An 18,648-nucleotide genomic window follows, 5' to 3' on the forward strand; every position below is an offset into this window, starting at 1 on the left:
TACTCAGTGCTCAGAATGAAAGGTTTTCAAAGTCAGAAGCATGTTATCCTAAGTAATCGAAGACATCTGCTCTTTGATGTTGCTGGTCATGGCTCATTTTGCTTCCACATTCCATCTTCCATACTTGCCCCCAAAAGTTGGGAGACTATGGGATATATATAGATATGTATTTTCTCTGCATACCCATCCATACTTCCCCAAACTGCCCATTTCCCAGTCTCTTGATCAACTGTAGTGACTCTCGTGGAATTTCCCAGACATCTTTGGTTTTGACAGACAGATCAGTAAGCCTTGGCATTCCTTTATGACAAGGGACTACTAAGCGGCAGCAAAGACCTGCAGCTCTCTCTGATGAAGCAGAAGTGAAGCAGAGGGAAAAGAAAAGAGTAACAAACATGAAACATACACAGGAAGCAAGAAAAACAATGCTAGTAAACAAGTTACATCATTTGTTAGTAGCATTCTCCCCAAAAGCTTGAAGATAAACAAACTGTACACTTAAAACATTCACTTTTGAAATATTCACTCAAGGGCATTTATTAATCCCATTATTTGTTTGGCATAAGGAGTGGATAAATAATCTCTTAGTTTCTTCCTATTATTTCAACATTCTGCAATTATGGGTGACTGGCATAATGTAGTTCAAAATATTCATTTAATACTGTCTGACTTGATAAATTATTTATTCGTTAAATTTTCAAATTATTTAACAAGTTAAAAAAACAAAGCAGCACATAAAATGAAAATCCTCACACCTCAGTCTAACTGTATTACCTTTATGAGAATCTTACTTTTCATAATAAAAAGTGTTTTAAGTTACAGATTGTGGTTTGCATTAAAAGAAGAAGCACATGTTGATGAGATTTGTGTTTCCTCTCCCCACCCCAGGCCAAGGAGGCCATGAATAGATGCCATACATGTTACATCATTTTGTATTTTAATGTCACCATGAATGTATTTTCACAGTAATGCTGATCTTTAGAATGGTTGGCATGACAAAAGTCTGCAGAATTCTTTGAGCTACAAGGAAGCATGTGGGGCAGGTGGGGCTGGGAAAATAACTTTAGCTTATTAAGTCCACACAAATGTGTGAGCTCCTGAAGACGAGCTTGCAGCCACTTTGCCCTGTCCTGATTCTAAAACTTGGCATAGCAGCAAAAGGGACCAGGAAGGAGAAAATGGCTGGGAGCTCCCTTCCAGGAACCTGCATGTTCAGACAGTCTCGCCAAACCATGGTTTGGCTTAGCATGCCCCGCAAATCAGCTCCCTGTCTGTACACAAACAATCACAGATGGACTGATTGTAAAGTTATCACCCCAGTAAACTAAGCTAAACTAAGCTAAGCTAAGCTAAGCTAAGCTAAGCTAAGCTAAGCTAAGCTAAGCTAAACTAAGATAAGCTAAACTAAGCTAAGCTAAACTAAGCTAAACTAAACTAAGCTAAACTAAGCTAAAGGACCCCTGGATGGTTAAGCCCAGTCAAAGGCGACTATGGGGCTGCGGCACTCATGCTTTTCAGGCCAAGGGAGCTGGCATTTGTCCACAGACGGCTTTCCAGGTCATGTAGCTAGCATGACCTAACCGCTTCTGGTGCACGGAGGACCATGACGGAAGCCAGAGCACATTGAAACGCTGTTTACCTTCCCGCCGCAGCGGTACCTATTTATGTACTTGCACAGGCATGCTTTCGAACTGCTGGGTTGGCAGGAGCTGGGACAGAGCAATGGGAGCTCACCCCATCGTGCAGATTCAAACCCCCGACCTTCCAATCAGCAAGCCCAAGAGACTGAGTGGTTTAGATCACAGCACTACCCACTCTCAGTACTACCTACCCCAACTGCTTCCTTGTAGTGTTACTTTATATTATTTTTTGCTTCTTTCTTACAATGTGTTAAGAGGTTCCAAGTCAGGAATTAACACAAGTAGTGAGGACAAATATTGAAAGGCAGGAAAAGGACATTTAAACTGTAGGATTGTTAAAATAACAGCTATTTGATGGGCTGCAGTATCTCCTGGATGCCTTTATCTAAGATATAAATGCAATAGAGGCTACTGGATTGTCCACTACTGGGTAAATATATATGATTTACTTGTCATAATTGGTGCTTTAGGAATAAGGGACATGGGGAAACAAATGCCCAGAAACAAGTTTGTGGTGCCTTGTTTTTATTTTTAAAAAGCTGGCATTGATTTAAAACTAATACAGCCCAAAGCCCCAACTATGTGAAAGAAGGCCTTCTCTCATACCAACTTGCTACAGTTTTAAGATCAGTAGGATAAGCACTGCTTGTGGTCCCAAAGCACAATGAGATTCATGGGGCAGGAGTTTGTGAGTAGACTTTCTCTATAGGGACCCTCAGCTGCTGGTGCTATCTGTAATTGAAGCCTGCATTTTGTTTTATGCTGTTTTAATTTTATTGCTTAATTCTTGCTGAGGTTTGTATATGTCTGCCCTGGGACCTGGTTGAAGAGCAGATTATAAATAAATGATAAATAAACGTTTTTCTTTTCACCCATGAGTGCAGAAATACATGGGTATCAGACAAAATCAATTAATGGCTATTAATACAAGTTTGTTCTTTGGAGCTGATAGGTACATGTTATACCTCTATCATAATACACAGGAGCCTGACCTAGAGTTTGTAAATCTTTTAAATGGGGTTTTCTGAAATAAACATGGAGCAGATGCAGCAAACTTTTGCAGGTAAGGAGAAGAAAAGGGAGAAATGGTGAACGGGGTGAAAGAGCTAGGGGAAACCAATTAATAGACAATTCAGGATAGTGTAGTGCCAGAATATGCGTGGAGGATCTCGCAGCTTGTTTATAAACTAGCTCAACTCTAGGCACAAAAATTTTCAAAACTGCTTTCCTAACACTATCAGAATTTGCAACATGGCCAGTTATGTTCCCAATGGAAACAAAATCATAGCTTGATTTGTTTGTTTGTGAATTTTGTTTGTTTGTGACCTTCATAGGAGAAGGCTGGGGATGGGGTGGGGAGGTAGTCTAAAAGAGGAAGGAGTAATGGGACAGAACACATAGCTAGGAGCTGTAGAGGAAAAGAGCTGACAGCCATATCTGGCAGTGGCTGGTGAGGTGGAGTAGAAAGCAGAAAATGGCTGCCACTGACAGGGAGGGGAGGCCTGTGCCCTTTTGAGTGGGCAGCAGAAACAGGCAGTGGCTCATGCAGCACCCATGCAGATACCCTGCTGGCAAATGTAATTGACCACACCCAAAGAGAGAGATGCTGGCCATTCATCAGCAGCACACCTGCACACCGCAGGGAGAAGCTTCTCCCTGCTTCAAATACCCTCAAACAGGCCCACCTTTAAGTTTAAGCAGCTTCCCAGGATAGAAGAAGGAATTTCAATAGATGTGACTTGCATGACCATCTATATCTGTTGAAATTCCTTCTTCTACACAAGTATTAAAAGTTTTAAGAAGCCCTGTACTTAAAAAGCAAAACAAAACTGGCTACCCCAGACATTCCATCCTCTCAGTTTTTGTTCAGTGGTAGCAATTTACTGCTTTCCATTCTATCTCACCAGCCATCACACCTCGATTTGAAACAGCCACCCAAATTTCTAGACTGAAGCCAATGTCTTTGCAGCCACATATTTTCCTACCAATGGCAAAAAATCTGTCAAAGATAACATTTCCAGCACTACACCAATAGAAGAGTTGAGACTAGTAACCACAAAGTATTAGCATATGAAAGTCTGAATGTGTATAGGGATAGAATAAATAGATCTTAGAGGCAAGATTGAGGGCTTTGGTGCAATGCAAAACAGGGAGTCAATGTATGAGAATTAGACATAAGATTAATATTAAGAAATAGTTGAAGCATAAATTGTCAGCACTCCTCTAGTTAGCATAACCTTAGACCAAGCAGAAATAGAAGGTCAGATTTTCTTTTCAGAGAAGCTCTGAGTAATATTACAAACAGAAATAAAAGGATGCAGCAATAATCCCAAACAATTCCCCTCCCCCTACAGTTTATGAAACACTTTAAAGATCGAACAATGTTAGGCACCATTAGAGTTATGATATCCTAGACTAGAATAAGCAATTTTAAATATAGTTATGAATAAATTTACTTAAAAATAATGGTAGGAAACATCTTGAAGATAAGAACTTTGCAGAATATTTATAGAAGTGTGTGTTTGTGTGTGTGTATGCGCATTTGGAACAACATGCACAACATAAAAGTGTGAGGAAACTATTTTAAACGATTAAGCAAATTATACAGACATGCATTTCTAATTATTTCACAGCTGTGCTACAATGCAAAGTATGGACTATTACTAAAGATACAATATATGGAAATCAATGTAATAAAACATGCATGTTAACTATAATGTACAGTACTATCTGGACGGAGACAGCCTTACTACAGTTATCCATACTCTGGCAACCTCTTGTTTGGATTACTGCAATAAATTATATGGGGCTGCCTTTAAAAATGATTTGGGGGGCACTTAGGGAGATGCAGGATTGGGGAAAGGAAAGTGAAGTCCTTTTGTAGAAACAGAAGTCTGGTTGCACAGCATTGGATAGCATTAAAGAAAGAAAAATTACTGATATGCTACATAGCTAGCAAGAATTATCCATTCAATGTTCCCAATAGTTTCTTTGTGGTTTTGTACTCTAGCAGTGTAATTAATGAAGAACATTGCTTATGTAGTGCAAAGCTGCTTTTATTTTCTTGGTTTTTCTAAGCTGTGTTACATTTGGAACAATTTAATGTGTTTTGCAATTGTATCTGTTTTTATAATTGTATATTCTATTGTTGCAACCTGCTCTGGTACCTCATGGTGAATAATATCAAAATTATTGCATGAATGAATGAATAATTCTTTAATGTATTATACAGAAAAAAGTTCTATGTACACTATTGATATCTTATAGGAACTGAGAATATATACCAAACATTTATCTCCAAAATTACCTGAATAATGCTGAACAAGCTGTTGAAGAGTTTCAAATTGTGCCCTGGTTGTAATGTAATATCCTCCATTGTCAAGTTTGCGAATTTTATAATGTTTGACATGATCTCCTTTCATATCATCCCAGTCACGAATAGACAATGAATAGGCACCTATTAAACAAGTTTTTAAAAGCTACATATAGTCAGAAGTAAAGAAAATAGACTTAATTCTAACTAAAAGTAATTTAAATTCTTTTGATAACATATTACAGTCCAAAGAAAAAAAGGACCATTCACCGTAATTACAAAAGGCATAATTAAGGCATCATATATAATGTATGCCAAAAGAAGACATTGCTGGATATACAAATTTACAGCTACAACTTTCAGTATTTTAAGATAAGTGTTATCTCTATATTGTAGTCAGCTCTGAACAACAATTATAACACCTGTATAGGTGTTTTTTTAAATCAAGAATTGCTTTACTGTTTTGAATTGCATGTCAGTTTAAAACTCATGTCTAGGGCATGCTTTAAGTGATGACTTAAGCAAAACGAAAAGGAAATCATACTATAAATGTGCACAGGATCCCTTCATCTTCAACCTCCGTCCTCCCCTTCTTTTAAATATATATTATATTGATACACTTGATCAAATTCTTAACCAATTTCAAACAGTGATTTGCTATTTATTGTGTCGAATATAAATTTCTTTTTCTGAGCTTTGCAAAATTCCACAAGCATGCAGCAAAAGTTGGAGAAGTCACCCGATAACCCTGCAGTTGCTTTTCTATACGTAGGAAAGGCACTACAGAAGTAATGAACTAGAAATGATGATTATTCAATACCAAATACTGGTAAACTCAACACTGACACTCATAGGTCACACAAACAAAAAAATCAATGTATGTATGATAGACTAGGTCCCACTTGTTATCGGCTCATCGCTTTACTTAACAATTAAAATACTGGCCATACTACCTTTGGTGGTTTCACTCTCACGAATCAGGAAAGTTCCTCGAGGATTTCCAAATGTTAGCAGCTGCCTCTCAGCATCCTTTCGCCCAAGTTTGCCAAAGTACCATCTATCAAAAACACCAAGAAAGAAAATTTCATTTTAAATAGAAAGCTCAGCAATATTATTTAATTTGTACAAACAGGAGGTTATTTAAGTGTGATTTGTGAGGATCTTGTGCCCTGAAAATACAATCTGGAAACCTGTTGTGGATAGTAAATGGTACAGGACTCTTTTGGAAGCAGAAGATGGAAAAGGACAACTGCAATAGCAGTCAAAAGTACGGTTCACCTCATGAAAAGTCAAACCATGATATAATGGAGGTGCGGGGAACTTATGATCCTCCAGATGTTGCCAAACTACAACTCCCATCTCCTAGCCATTATCCATGTTTGCTAGAGCTTATGGGAATTGTAGTTCAGTAACATCTAGCAGGCTGTAGGTTGCCTACCCCTGGTTTAGTCTGAAGCGGGCTCTCTGAGAAGAGTTTATGGTCACTTTGATCCTCTCTGATGGTTATGCTTTTGCGCTGTACTAAGTCATGGCCTGGGTTATCCGGTGGTCTGAACCTGGGATCATGATCTAGCTCTATTCAGACTAACCATGAGCTGTAACCAAGGTTTGCTCTATGGCTTATGACTCATACTTTCTCTGAAGAAGCTAAACCATGAGCTGACTTCAAACGACATGCTAAGCCAAGCCATGTCTTAGCTCTGTGCAGTGCAGAAACAGAATGACCAGGGAGAAGTGTGCATGCACACGAAAGCTTATACCCAGAACGAACTTAGTTGGTCTCTAAGGCACTACTGGACATTTTTTAAATTTTTAAAATATATTTCGAAAGAGAGTAAAGTTATTAATTTCTCTGGGAGGCTGTACACTCATCTGTTCACACAAAGGCATGGTTTGGCTTAGCATGATGTGTGACTCATGCAAATATGAACAACTTGTACCTGTGGTGACAACTGCCAAGACCTGACTCCTGACATTTATTTGAAATGCACAATGCAGAACAGAAGGATACAGCTATTTAATGTGCATTCAGAATAGTTTCCAAACCGAACCACTTATGCTGGCAGATCTAGAAACCATTGAATAAATATGCATGTTTAAGATTTAAATTTTCAACTTCAATGGACCTTGCACAGTACTGAAAATGCAGCAAAAAAAAATCCCATAGCATTTATATTTAAATACTGTAGTCACAATTATAAAAAGTTTGTTCAGCTTGCAATTATTACGCCTTTATCTCTAGTGAATTGGCATGTGCAAAATTTATACAATTTGTCTTCTGTACTGAGATACCAACTGCAACATGAAGGACACTCAGGCCAAGAAATTTCGGGTGCTCCTACTTTGACCTAATGAGAATGAGTTTAGTTTCCTCCCTTCCACTAATTTACCCAATTATTTATCATTGAGCTGAAGAAGGAAACCAGTGTGAAATTTGAAAATCACCCCAATCAATCACACACCAAATCTTTTGCACTTTCTTTAAGCACAGCTTTAAACAGTTTCCATAAAATTAAAAAAGCATACTCCTCTGCTTGGATGGAGTCGACTGGAGCCACATAATTACTGGGAATGTATCCAGTTTCTCCTGTAGTCAAAGAACGGGCTTCCCACCAGTCTCCTTCCCTGAAAAACAAGAGGAAAGAAACAGTAAGAGAATTCCCACTCTGAATTCAAAGCTACTTACCAAAAACTGTTATAGACAGTTAATTTCACACCTTTCATTATGGAGTTCATTATGTATAAAAAGAGAGAATTAAAGGAACAGGACAGAAAGAGTCAGAAAAGTGACAGAAGAGTCAAATGTGTATTGAAACTATTTATTGGTTTTTATTTTGCTACCGCTGCCTAGAAATTCCACTAGATGGAGATATTTTATCACACCCATAAATACTGTGGCTGGTGTCGTTTAATAGGGGCTTCTCTAAGCAAAATAGAGAAAGGGATTGTTTTGGATTGCCGCATTTTGTACAGTTTGCCTCTCTGTTAATGAATGTGCCAGTATGAGCAGCTTCAGAAGCTCTAAAGTATATGTATCTACACCAGGGACTTTCCTTAATGGCAGCCCCCTGAGGTACATTGTAAGAGGGTTTAGAACAGGGATGGGGGACCCATGCCTCCTCCAGATTCTGTCGCATCTACCCCAGTCAGCATGGTCACTGACTGGGCAGGGATGGCGGGAGTTATAGTCCAGCACCATCAGGAGAGGCACAAGCTTCCCACCCCTGCTTTAGAGGCATGTGTGTGGGCAGGACTCTAGAACAGGAATGTGAGAAAGAGGCTGTGTACACTTTACCGGCTTAAATCACTGAGTCTTCCCCTCCCCGTAACTTGGATAAAGCTGGTATCGGAGGGAGAAACACATCAAAATGCGTTATTTCAAGGAAAACCATGACAGGACAGTTATAGGTGTGGATTATGGTTAGTTTTGTGTGTACCCCCATTGCCAAACCAATGGTAAGGAGTGCCCTGGATGCAGAGTAAATGGGAGTCTAAAAATTCTGTGGCATGAAAAATGGCATTGGGGCAATTTTTCCAGCATGTTTATTAAAGCAATGATGTGTTCAGCATATTGGTTGGTATAAAGCCTACATGAGAGGAAGGACAAGCATGCTAAGCTTTGCTCCTGCACTGCTATCTCTGTCACTCTCCACAATCTGGAATACGATTATCAAAGGTGGGGAGTCTCCACAAGTAGGAGGCAGCTTCCCGCCTCACACTTCTCCCCCAACTTGTGGAGGAGGGATGGAGACAGCGATGGGGTAGGGGAAGAGCTAAGTAAGCACATCCGTACTCATCTTCTTTGCAAGTAGCATTTACACTAGAGCAGAATGCCTAAACACACACTCTCTCTCTCTTTGCTGTGCCCCAAGATTCTTGACAGCAGAGCACCTCAAACTCACCCATTGCAGTTAAGAATTTGTAATGGATTTGTTTATTATTCAAGCATTACCTTCTCAGGCTTGCAGCAGGAGCATTTTGAAGCATAAAGGAAAGTGTATAATGTAAATATTTTGTCGGCTTTTTTCACTGCCAATTTTTTAAAAAAGGGTGTTTTCATTTATAAATCATAGCCCAAGTGACTGTGCTTTCATCTGCATAAAAGCTGTTCAGGTTGGCAGAATAATGAAGAATTCCTTGAAATTATCTCATCTTTTTACTTCACTCTCCAGACATCACAATGATTTATTTGCAATAAATGGAAAACTATAACTAAATACTATAACTAAACACCCCCATCGTTCAGCCCAGACACTGAGGTCCAGCGCCAAGGGCCTTCTGGCGGTTCCCTCACTGCGAGAAGTGAGGTTACAGGGAACCAGGCAGAGGGCCTTTTCGCTCCTGCCCTGTGGAACGCCCTCCCATCAGATGTCACGGAAATAAACACCTGACTTTTAGAAGAGATCTGAAGGCAGCCCTGTTTAGGGAAGATTTTAATGTTTGAAGTTTTCTTCTGTTTTTAATGTTCTGTTGAAAGCAGCCCAGAATGGCTGGGGAAACCCAGCCAGATGGGCGGGGTATAAATAAATTATTATTATTATTATTATTATTATTATTATTATTATTATTATTATTATCATCATACCCTTGGTTTGCACATCACAGTAAACTACAGTAAGAAATAAACACGGCTTATCATGGTTTACCATAGTTATTTTCTACTGGTCATGCAGACCAAAGATATTTGGTGACAGTTTGTGCAATGACTGCAAAAATTTACTTGGCTCTATGTTCTGCTACAAAAATCCATGAACCTCATAATGCTCTTCATATTGTTTACAGTTTAAATGTGTTGTTTTAAAAACTTATCCAAACCAGAGCAATGTACAAGCATGGTCTGAAATAAACTTTCTGCAAATTGCATCAGTATAAGCACTGACTTCTAAAAGGTCATATTTCCATTGCTAATTAATTTATTCCATCTTTCAGATTCAAGGACTAAAATCCAATTCAGTATTTAGCTGCGATCATGAAAGGTAGGACACAGTGGATCCTTGCATGAGTGGGTGGAAGCCAATAAGCCAAGCGTTTTGGACAAGTGAGAAGCAGGACTGTCTCTTCCTCCAGCTGTTTAGCTTACAGCACCTGATGCTGTGCTTCTCATGTCCACTTGCACCTGGAGCAGAAGTTGCTCTGAGTGTGAAGAGTTCACACAAGAGCTCCGCTTAATCAGAAAAGGCCCGTCTCTAGTCCAACATCCTGCTCTCTCAGTAGCCAAGCAGATGCTTACAGGAAGCTCACAAGCAGGACATTAGAGCAGCAGCATTCTCGCCACTTGTGATTCCCAGAAACTGGTACAGTCATACCTTGGAAGTCAAACGGAATCCGTTCCAGAAGTCCGTTCGACTTCCAAAATGTTCGGAAACTGAAGCACAGCTTCTGATTGGCTGCAGGAAACTCCTACAGCCAATTGGAGGCCATGGAAGCCCCATCAGACGTTTGGCTGCCAAAAATAGTTTGCAAACCAGAACAGTCACTTCCAGGTTAGCAGCGTTCGGAACTGAGCTGTTCAAAAACCAAGGTACAACTGTATTAGGAGTTATTCTGCCTCCAATACTGGATGATGTACACAACCATCATGACTAGTAGCCTTTAGTATCTTTATCCTCCATGAATTTGTCTTAATCCCCTTTAAAGCCATCCCTGTACATCTTTTGGGAGTGCTGTTGAAGGTACAAATCGCTCAACAAATATTAACAAAGTCATGCGGTAACATAAAACTTACGAGCTGTTAAGTATCTGAAATTTTTCTCCTTTATGAAAACTTAAATCATCTTCTGTTCTTGCTTCATAATCATACAGGGCCACAAAAAGAGTTACACCTAAGAGACATAAAACGGCAATTTACAAATTTGCTACTGCATAATAGGGGTAGGGGAAAATAGATGGCCAACAAATTTTGCCTTTTTAAAAAAAAATACAGAACTTGGTTTAAAAATTGTTTTTTCTTCCACTTACTTCACAAAGTATTATTTTTGCAAAACAAAAACAAAAACTGTGCAAGACAGAGGACTATCATTATTCCCGTACTGCAGATAAAGAGTGTGTGTGTCTAAGGAAGAGATAGCAGTGGCTTTCCAAAGGCCACCTGTTGAGTTCATGGGTCATACAGGTGATATCTGAACGAGGGAATTCACATCTCAGTCTCTCAACCATCATGCTACACTGGATTGTACGTGCAGTCAACAAAACTTCATTATTTATTTAAATGAGATAAAGATAGGTTAGAGACTTTGAAATCTGTGTAGCTATTGCCTGTAAGAGCTCTGGCTTCCATGTACTCTGTGGAAAAGAGTTCAGCACAAACAGCAGTAGGCAATGTGAATCACAAGGTCACCTGTTACAGACTGCAAGTATGAATGTTGCATAAGTATGAGAGCAGCATGTAAATTACGAGTGCAAGAAGTGTATATACGTGAGTGCTGAGAATGAGCAGCGTGAGGGGGCTCTGTGTGCACTGTGTGAGACAGTGAAAGGGGAATGGAGACAGAGAATATATTATACCCAAAGTCATATCTGACTTTGTGCAGGCCTCCATTTGTGTGCTCTGCTTACATTGTGAATTATTATTATATTGTGAATTGTGTCCCATATGAGCAAGAATAATTTCATGTCTTCAGATCAGAGGTGGGTGTTGCAAGAATGTAAATGATCGTCAATAAAAGACTGATTTTTTGTTTTTGATTTTTGTACTGAAGAAACCTAATATGCTCTGAAAAAGATAAAGTTATTCTAAATGATATACCTGTGCCTCCTCTTGTTCGCAGTGTGCCTGTATGTGATGAGGAATTTACACCACCGAAGACCGTCAGCCCCTGTCCACCGGCTGTGGGGAAGTTGTTGTAGTTTGGAATGGAAGTCACACCAAAATTTGGGTAATGTTGAGGGGTGGGATCTGTCCCATAGCGATAACCTGAACTCTGGTTTAAACTGCCATCCCTCTCGTCTGTCAGTTTTGTTGCTTCTTTATCCTTACATTGCACACAGCCCATTATCTAAAATCCTGCAGTAAACAAACAAACAAACAAAAACTGTTTTCATTTTGATGTCTGATATATTTTACCAACATGATATGGCACATAAACAGTTAATTCTACCAATCAGCAAATGCAGAATTATTTTTGGGATACATCAGTATCAAGCAGCTAAAGGCAACATATCTCTTTCCTGGGACATGTCTAGGAAGCAACTTGTTGAACCTTCCATTGGGTGTTTGTGCTCCAACTGAGAAACATGGTTGGGCAATAAAGAAGTTTCCTTTACAAAGCAATGTCGCTCTTTTTGCATTTCTAAAGTGTGATTCAAACATGGCTTATGCCAGTCCTTTGTTTGCTGTGATGCGAACAGCAAAAAGACAGACTATGGACCAACACAGGATAAAGTTTCCTACAATTCATAAAAAGCATCTTTGCACCCAATGATTTTAACCGATCTCATAGGTATCTCTTCTGTAGTTCTCCTGTTAAAGTATTGACGTTAAAGTTGTGTTGGCTTTCTGAAGTCATCTCACATCCTTTCTGAAATCACTTCACATCACCACTTTGGAAAATATTGCTCATGAACCACTGAGCATTTGGTTTCTGATTCTATAGTCTCAACTTCTCCCACCCCATTACAAAAATTCCCCAACATTGAGCAAGCTGCAAGTAGAAAAGGCCACCAAGCTCTTCTTTCTTGTTGTATTTGCTTTGACAAGAGATTTACTCATGCTCTAGCTGCCTGACCTGGGCAAACCCTAACCCCACACCAAGTCTCAGCTCAAGGTTCTGACCATCCTCAGCTAAGATGCTCTGGAGAGAGATGGATCCCATGGCTCCTCCAATAGTCCTCCTGCTCCACACCTCTATTCACCTATTCTCTGCTACACTTTGGGATGGCAATGGCAGCTGCTCACCCTCAATATAGCCAAGGAGCTGGCATCCATTTTTGAGATAGTTGCACTTTTATACTAGAGGCTGTTACCTTGGGGACAGCTGCTGGTTTATTGCACGTACAGTTCCTACATACATATACATGCTGCATTCAGAGTTTACACTGCTTCACTTTCCACACACAGCATGATTCAGAATATACCACTCATGGAAGAGATCCCAACAAAAGAAGAGTGGCAGATGAAGTTAATGGACTATGCCAAGTTGGCGAAACTAACCGGGAAAATTCGGAAGCAGCAGGACCAGACCTTTTTGAAAGACTGGAATAAATTTACATTGTATTTGAGAGACAATTGTGAACAACTGACATTGTTAGTAGGGCTACAAGAAGTTTTGTACGGTTAGATATATCAATTATCAATATGATGTTTAAATGTTGTATTTAAGATTTGGATTTAAGGGTAATAATAATAACAATAATAATAATAAGAACAACAACAAAATGCAGTATCAGAGCATAATTAGGAAAACCATTAGTTGAGGAGGAGGGAAGTCTCAGGCCAAGATGGCAAAGCGGTCTTTATATATTATATGTAAGATGGATGTTTTGTCAAAAAATATTTATAAAATTCAATCAAAAAATTATATATATAAAAAACAGAATATACCACTCATATGTAAGAGCCATATGGGGAAAAATGGTGTGGTGTGGGTTTAACCCTCTATCCCTCCCCATGCAACCCCACCAGAAGATTCTAACGGGGACAAATGTGGCAGAATTTTGTATCATGCAACATATAGCCTTGCCGGGTGGGTGGGTGCTCTAAGCATCTCCAGGGGCCAATTATATCCCATTGGCTCCTAGAGGCCTCCACACAGGACTGGAGAGTAGCTGCACACTGTGATTTCAAACTGCACATATTGGAAAGGGCAGAATATGCTTTGGAGTTCGGAATCCCAAAATAAAACAAACCTCCAAAACGAACAAAAAAACTTCTGCAGCCACATTTGGCCATATGAATTTATGTGGAATTTCTCTTCCACTAGGTTTAGCCCCCATCTCTATTTAATAGTGCTTTATAGATATCTGAGCACTTTCACAATCTGAATTGAGCAAGGATATACTTTATTACAGAGGAAGGGGAGGATATGGCCCTAAATGTATTATTCACACGCTGAGCCAACAAAAAAGTGAATTATTAACTTCGAGGTGCCAAAAAGGAAAAAAAAAGGGAAGAAAGAAAGAGGAATAAAGCAGCTATTCAAGAATTGCAGGCCAACTAAACAAGTAACAGAAAACTAGGCCAGCAATGAATAGGTACACAGGCCTTCCAAACTGTAAAAAAAGAGAGACCCAAACGAAACAGATTTTTATAAGAGGTAATAGTGACATCAGTGCAACATATTTTAATGAATATATTTTAGTCAGTTTCTCCTCTCTCTCTCTCTCTTTGCTGGCATGTATTTTCTTTGAGAGAGGTGTGGAGGAGCAGGCAGAAAAGTTTGATGGAGAGGTAATTTCCCTTTCTATTGTCCTCTTCAGCTTGGCTCCAGTGCCTGGGCAGTGCACGTATAAAAGCTGCTTGATTGCAGGACTGTGTGAGATGTGACAGAGGGTGTAACCTACATGTTTCTTTTCAAGCCAAGACTTTGAAAAGCTGTCCATTCCTTCTTGAAGACACTAGCTATGGATGACATCATTAGTCGCCTAGTTAAGTTTCAGGAGGAAGTACAAGCACATTGCTGGACTTGATTCAAAAGGACTCCAGGGTTTTTGTAGATATTTTTAAATACATCCTCCATTCAGCAGTAGCACCACAGCTCTGAACAACCAGAGGGCAAGAATCTATTTTACGCTGTTATCACAAAGCATCTCAAATTCAAACCTGAGCTGAATGGAGGCATTCATGGTTTGGTAGAGCTGAAAACATGCATGCTCAGGACAAGCGGTGATGATATCATTCAACAAAATCTGGAAACTATTTGTGCCAGACCCCTTGGAGATTTATGTTCAACACCAAGCGGTAAACAAGATTTTAATATGGTTCTAATGGATGATGTATTTCTTCCTCAAATGTTTGGATTGCTGGGTCATAGGACCGTTTCAAAGTTTGCCATTATCGTTACAATAATTTTAGCAGTTTAATCTTGATCCACTTTCCCAAAGCAGTATTAGGAATTTTCTGAAGAAAGCTAAACCAAGTTTACAGGAATAATGAAACTTCAAGTGATAGAGCACAAATTTACCTTTCAAAATATTGTTCAATTGTACAGAATCAACAATTCTACACTCACCAATGTGTTAGTGAAGTTGCAACACTATACATCAGAAGTGGGGAGCCTGCCATACATTCTTACATGGGCTCCATTAAACTTGATAGGGCTTACTTCTGAGGTGTTATGTATAAGGCTGAATCCCATGAGTAAGCCCCACAGTGGGGCTTGATTTAGAGAAAACATGCACAAAATTACGCCACAAGCGTCATCCTTATGCATGAACTGTATGCATGACTGTATTAAGTAAATATCAGTGGAAGGGATGGATAGTTAGGATCAATGACTCATCTAATTCTATGAGGAACCATAAGAGTCACCTAGTTCAACCCCCCTGCAGGGCAGAAGTCTTTTGCCCAACGTGGGGCTCAAACCCATGACCATGAGATTGAGAGTCTCATGCTCGACTGACTGAGCTATCCCAGCTGTTGAGAAGCTTTGTACTGTTGATGTAAAGTTTATTAAACGTATCTTATGTCATTTGAAACAAGATGATCATTTAACTGACATGCTCCTGCTGGAAGCTAGAGGAATATGTTGTATTGAAGGTAGGATAGCAGACAAAAAAGTGTCAGTTAAATTGTCACTGCAGTCTAGCATCGGGGGGGGGGGGCGCTTTGCTTGGAGAGGTTTCTGGCTTTATACAGGCAACAACCATTTTATGCCGGGGTTACGTTCTGAGGCACTACACATTTAAGTGAAATTGCATATATCAGGAAAACCATTGAAAAAGCCTACAAACACCCTTTAAACCTCTGAAAACCCTTGAAAACCCCTTGAAAAAACCAAATCCCACCAAATTCCACCACAATTACTCCTTCCAAACTGCCCTGTCCAAACTCCAACTCTCCACAGGACTCAAAAATCAGTGCAAGGGCTCCTGAGATTGCACTTGCAAAGGCTTATGAGATTGCTAAGCACTGCTTTTACACTGTTTTTGCCCGTTCTGCATTCTTTTAGGGCCACTTTTGCACTTTTTTCTAGTCACCTCTGGGTTTGTCGTGACATGCACATGTTTGTGGCTATATGTCATGCACATATTGAACACGCGTAAAACAGTTGTTGGCTGTATTGAGACTCAGTCATCAAAAGGGTGGTCAGTTTTAATTTGTCAATTAGTGGACATTCTACCGCGTCTTATTGACTCATAAGTCAGTAAGAGGATGGAATTTCACCCAAATTTTATTGACTGCATGGAGGGTCTTGGCTGATGTAAATAAAAGGCCAGGTTTTGTATTGGGTGGGTAGAGCAGCTCTTGGAGCTGAAGGAGGGGTGGGATTTAGGAAGGGGCCACAGTGAGCTGGACTTAAGAGGCAGGCATATGAAAAGTCTGTCATACGTAGCCCTGAACTGGACACAGGCACCTTGGAGGATGGACTGAACCTCCCATTGACTTTGGGGAACACGCAGGTCCCGTGTTATGAACCCTGGGACTCCCTATGAGGAAGGGTACTCCTCAAAAGAGAAGAGCTCTCTGAATACCCCTAAACAGCAGCAACTGCGATTAGGTGGGGGGATGGAAAGACAGGCTATATTAGCCCTTACTGTGAGCTTCCCAGTTGTGAAAAGCACAGGCCCTTAACTCTGTTCAGCCTGACTTCTTGTTCCTGCCTCCTACACTGAATGACCACTGCTAACCCCTTGCTTTTGAAATTTTGCCTACTTTTGGACTGCTTATTTTGGCTTTGTCCCACGTCCCTGCTATTGGACCACATCCATGCTTGGCGTGCATCACTGTGCTTGACCTCAGCTTCTCCTCTGTGTTTTTGGATAGCCCTGATGCTACTACCAGATCAAGATAGGACAGGGTAATGAAGATTCAACCCAGGAACTGATAATACTGGGGCAAAGAGCTGAAAGAGGTCTGCTAACAAGAGAACAGGATTGTATGACAGCCCTCAAGGAAGAGCTACAGGTAAGTAATAGTTGGTTGTTGTGAACCTGATGCTTGAGGGTTGAAGACCAAGGCTGCAATCTGTAAGCAGCCTGAAGGACTCCAGAATGAAGACCACGTTGGAGTCTCCATGTAAAGTCCTCTAGATGTATTAAGATGTGTGTCAACTGGGGAAGGAGAGTGACAGGGTAATTGGCAAGGGTTCAGTTAGGGGATGGAAGTTTAATCTCATATAGTTACCTCCTTAAAGGGACGGTAATTCTGTTGCTTATAAGGTGTCATTTATTCAAATCCTTGCACTCCTTCATGAACTTGGGTTGCTGTGTACAATATGGCAGGTGTATAACAGATAAAAATATTAAAAATACAGCTTTGATTTTGGAACTTGTGTAAGCAGTATGGTTCTGTAAGCAGTATGGAACTTGTGTAAGCAGTATGGGAAAACAATTTTTAAGACTCTTTTGATCTTGCTAAACGGGCTAGAACCTGTTAAATAATTTTTTGTAAACTCTTGCCCTTGCTTTCCTCCCACTCACTGTGGTCATCAGTTTTGCATGGAATAGACAAGAGCTGCCAAATACACAGAGTCCAGCTTAGCAGAATCCTTGCTACAATGCTAAACACTGTGCTGTTTTCATTGGGTATTGGTGCCTCCAAAGGAGGTGATTCTCAAATCTTTCCAGGCACCCACCTCACCTCCTGTAATGTGTGCAATGTTGTGAAAGCAGTCACCTAAAGGAAAAGCCCACATAAAACATTCTGTTCATGTAAATTACACTGTCAGCTGTTCCATATGTTCATAACTCTCCAGCTACTGAGCAGCTCTATTCACACAGCACAGCCCCTAACAGAGACAACACAGTTAGAAACACAAAACTAGAACTCCAAATGCAATGCAGAACAGAACACTGGACAGGTATACCCAGTTGCCAACTACGCATTAAGTCACATTCAACTACAATGTAAAACACATTAAGGAATTAAATGGCAAAAGTGAGCAAAACCTTAAAATAGGTTGAGTCACACTTATTCGTTATGTGCTCAAGGAGCCAAGTATGTAGGTAATTGTTATCCATTTTAGAGATGGAAATAGTGAGGCAGAGACAACTTGCATAAGCAAGGCTTTGAGCATTCAGACACAAGCCATTGGCCTGCCTGGTGACTAATACAGGGGAATTAATAAATGGACCTCTAAAGTGTTTTTTTAATCTTTACTTTTTGATTTTTTTAAATCTGCACAGAGCTCCAAGTCTAACCAGAGCAGCAGTACTAGAGTGGTAATTATCTGCCTTCACTATTTTACCCAGACTAAATCATTTCCTCACACTGTTATAATTTTAAAAGGCACAATTCCCTTAGCACCAGGCATCCTTTTTTAGTTCAATATTTTAAAACATTCTGAGCAGTTTATCCCAAATAAGATTTCTAACTCCATTGTCTGCACATCCTGCTTTCTGTAGGATCATCCCCCTCTCCCTCCAATTCTCTAATAAAAAATGAGTCACAGAGAAAACGTGAGGTAGGTATTGCAGGCTTTCGACTCCTCTTGGATGAATAAGTGCCTTGCCTGCTTCATCATGCCTTTAAATCAGAGTGTACTCTTAATATATATATATTTCTATCATTTTCTGCTTAGCCCAGAATGTAGAGAGGCA

General features: G+C 39.9%; 1 protein-coding gene and 1 long non-coding RNA gene across 13 annotated transcripts in view; one reads left to right on the plus strand and one right to left on the minus strand.

Moving 5' to 3' along the window:
* The window catches only part of FYN (FYN proto-oncogene, Src family tyrosine kinase), a 122,173-nt gene that overhangs the window by 16,880 nt on the left and 86,645 nt on the right, over positions 1–18,648 (minus strand). For 10 of the 12 annotated variants that reach the window (XM_081857163.1, XM_081857173.1, XM_081857162.1 and 7 more), the window contains 6 exons: positions 11,699–11,956; positions 10,679–10,775; positions 7,480–7,578; positions 5,907–6,010; positions 4,948–5,097; positions 184–348 (listed from right to left, as the gene is read on the minus strand). In XM_081857163.1, the coding sequence (XP_081713289.1) occupies positions 184–348; positions 4,948–5,097; positions 5,907–6,010; positions 7,480–7,578; positions 10,679–10,775; positions 11,699–11,945 (862 nt within the window). In that variant the 5' untranslated portion in view covers positions 11,946–11,956. The remainder of the gene's footprint in view (positions 1–183; positions 349–4,947; positions 5,098–5,906; positions 6,011–7,479; positions 7,579–10,678; positions 10,776–11,698; positions 11,957–18,648) is intronic. The other 2 variants (XM_081857165.1, XM_081857164.1) reach the window with 1 other exon arrangement.
* On the plus strand, positions 356–2,168 carry LOC309339518. The gene is made up of 2 exons (XR_014155436.1): positions 356–1,319; positions 1,425–2,168. It is a non-coding gene; the product is annotated as an uncharacterized lncRNA (long non-coding RNA).

Source organism: Podarcis erhardii (assembly GCF_964252035.2).
Source record: "Podarcis erhardii genome assembly, chromosome: 3".
Lineage (NCBI taxonomy): Eukaryota > Metazoa > Chordata > Lepidosauria > Squamata > Lacertidae > Podarcis > Podarcis erhardii.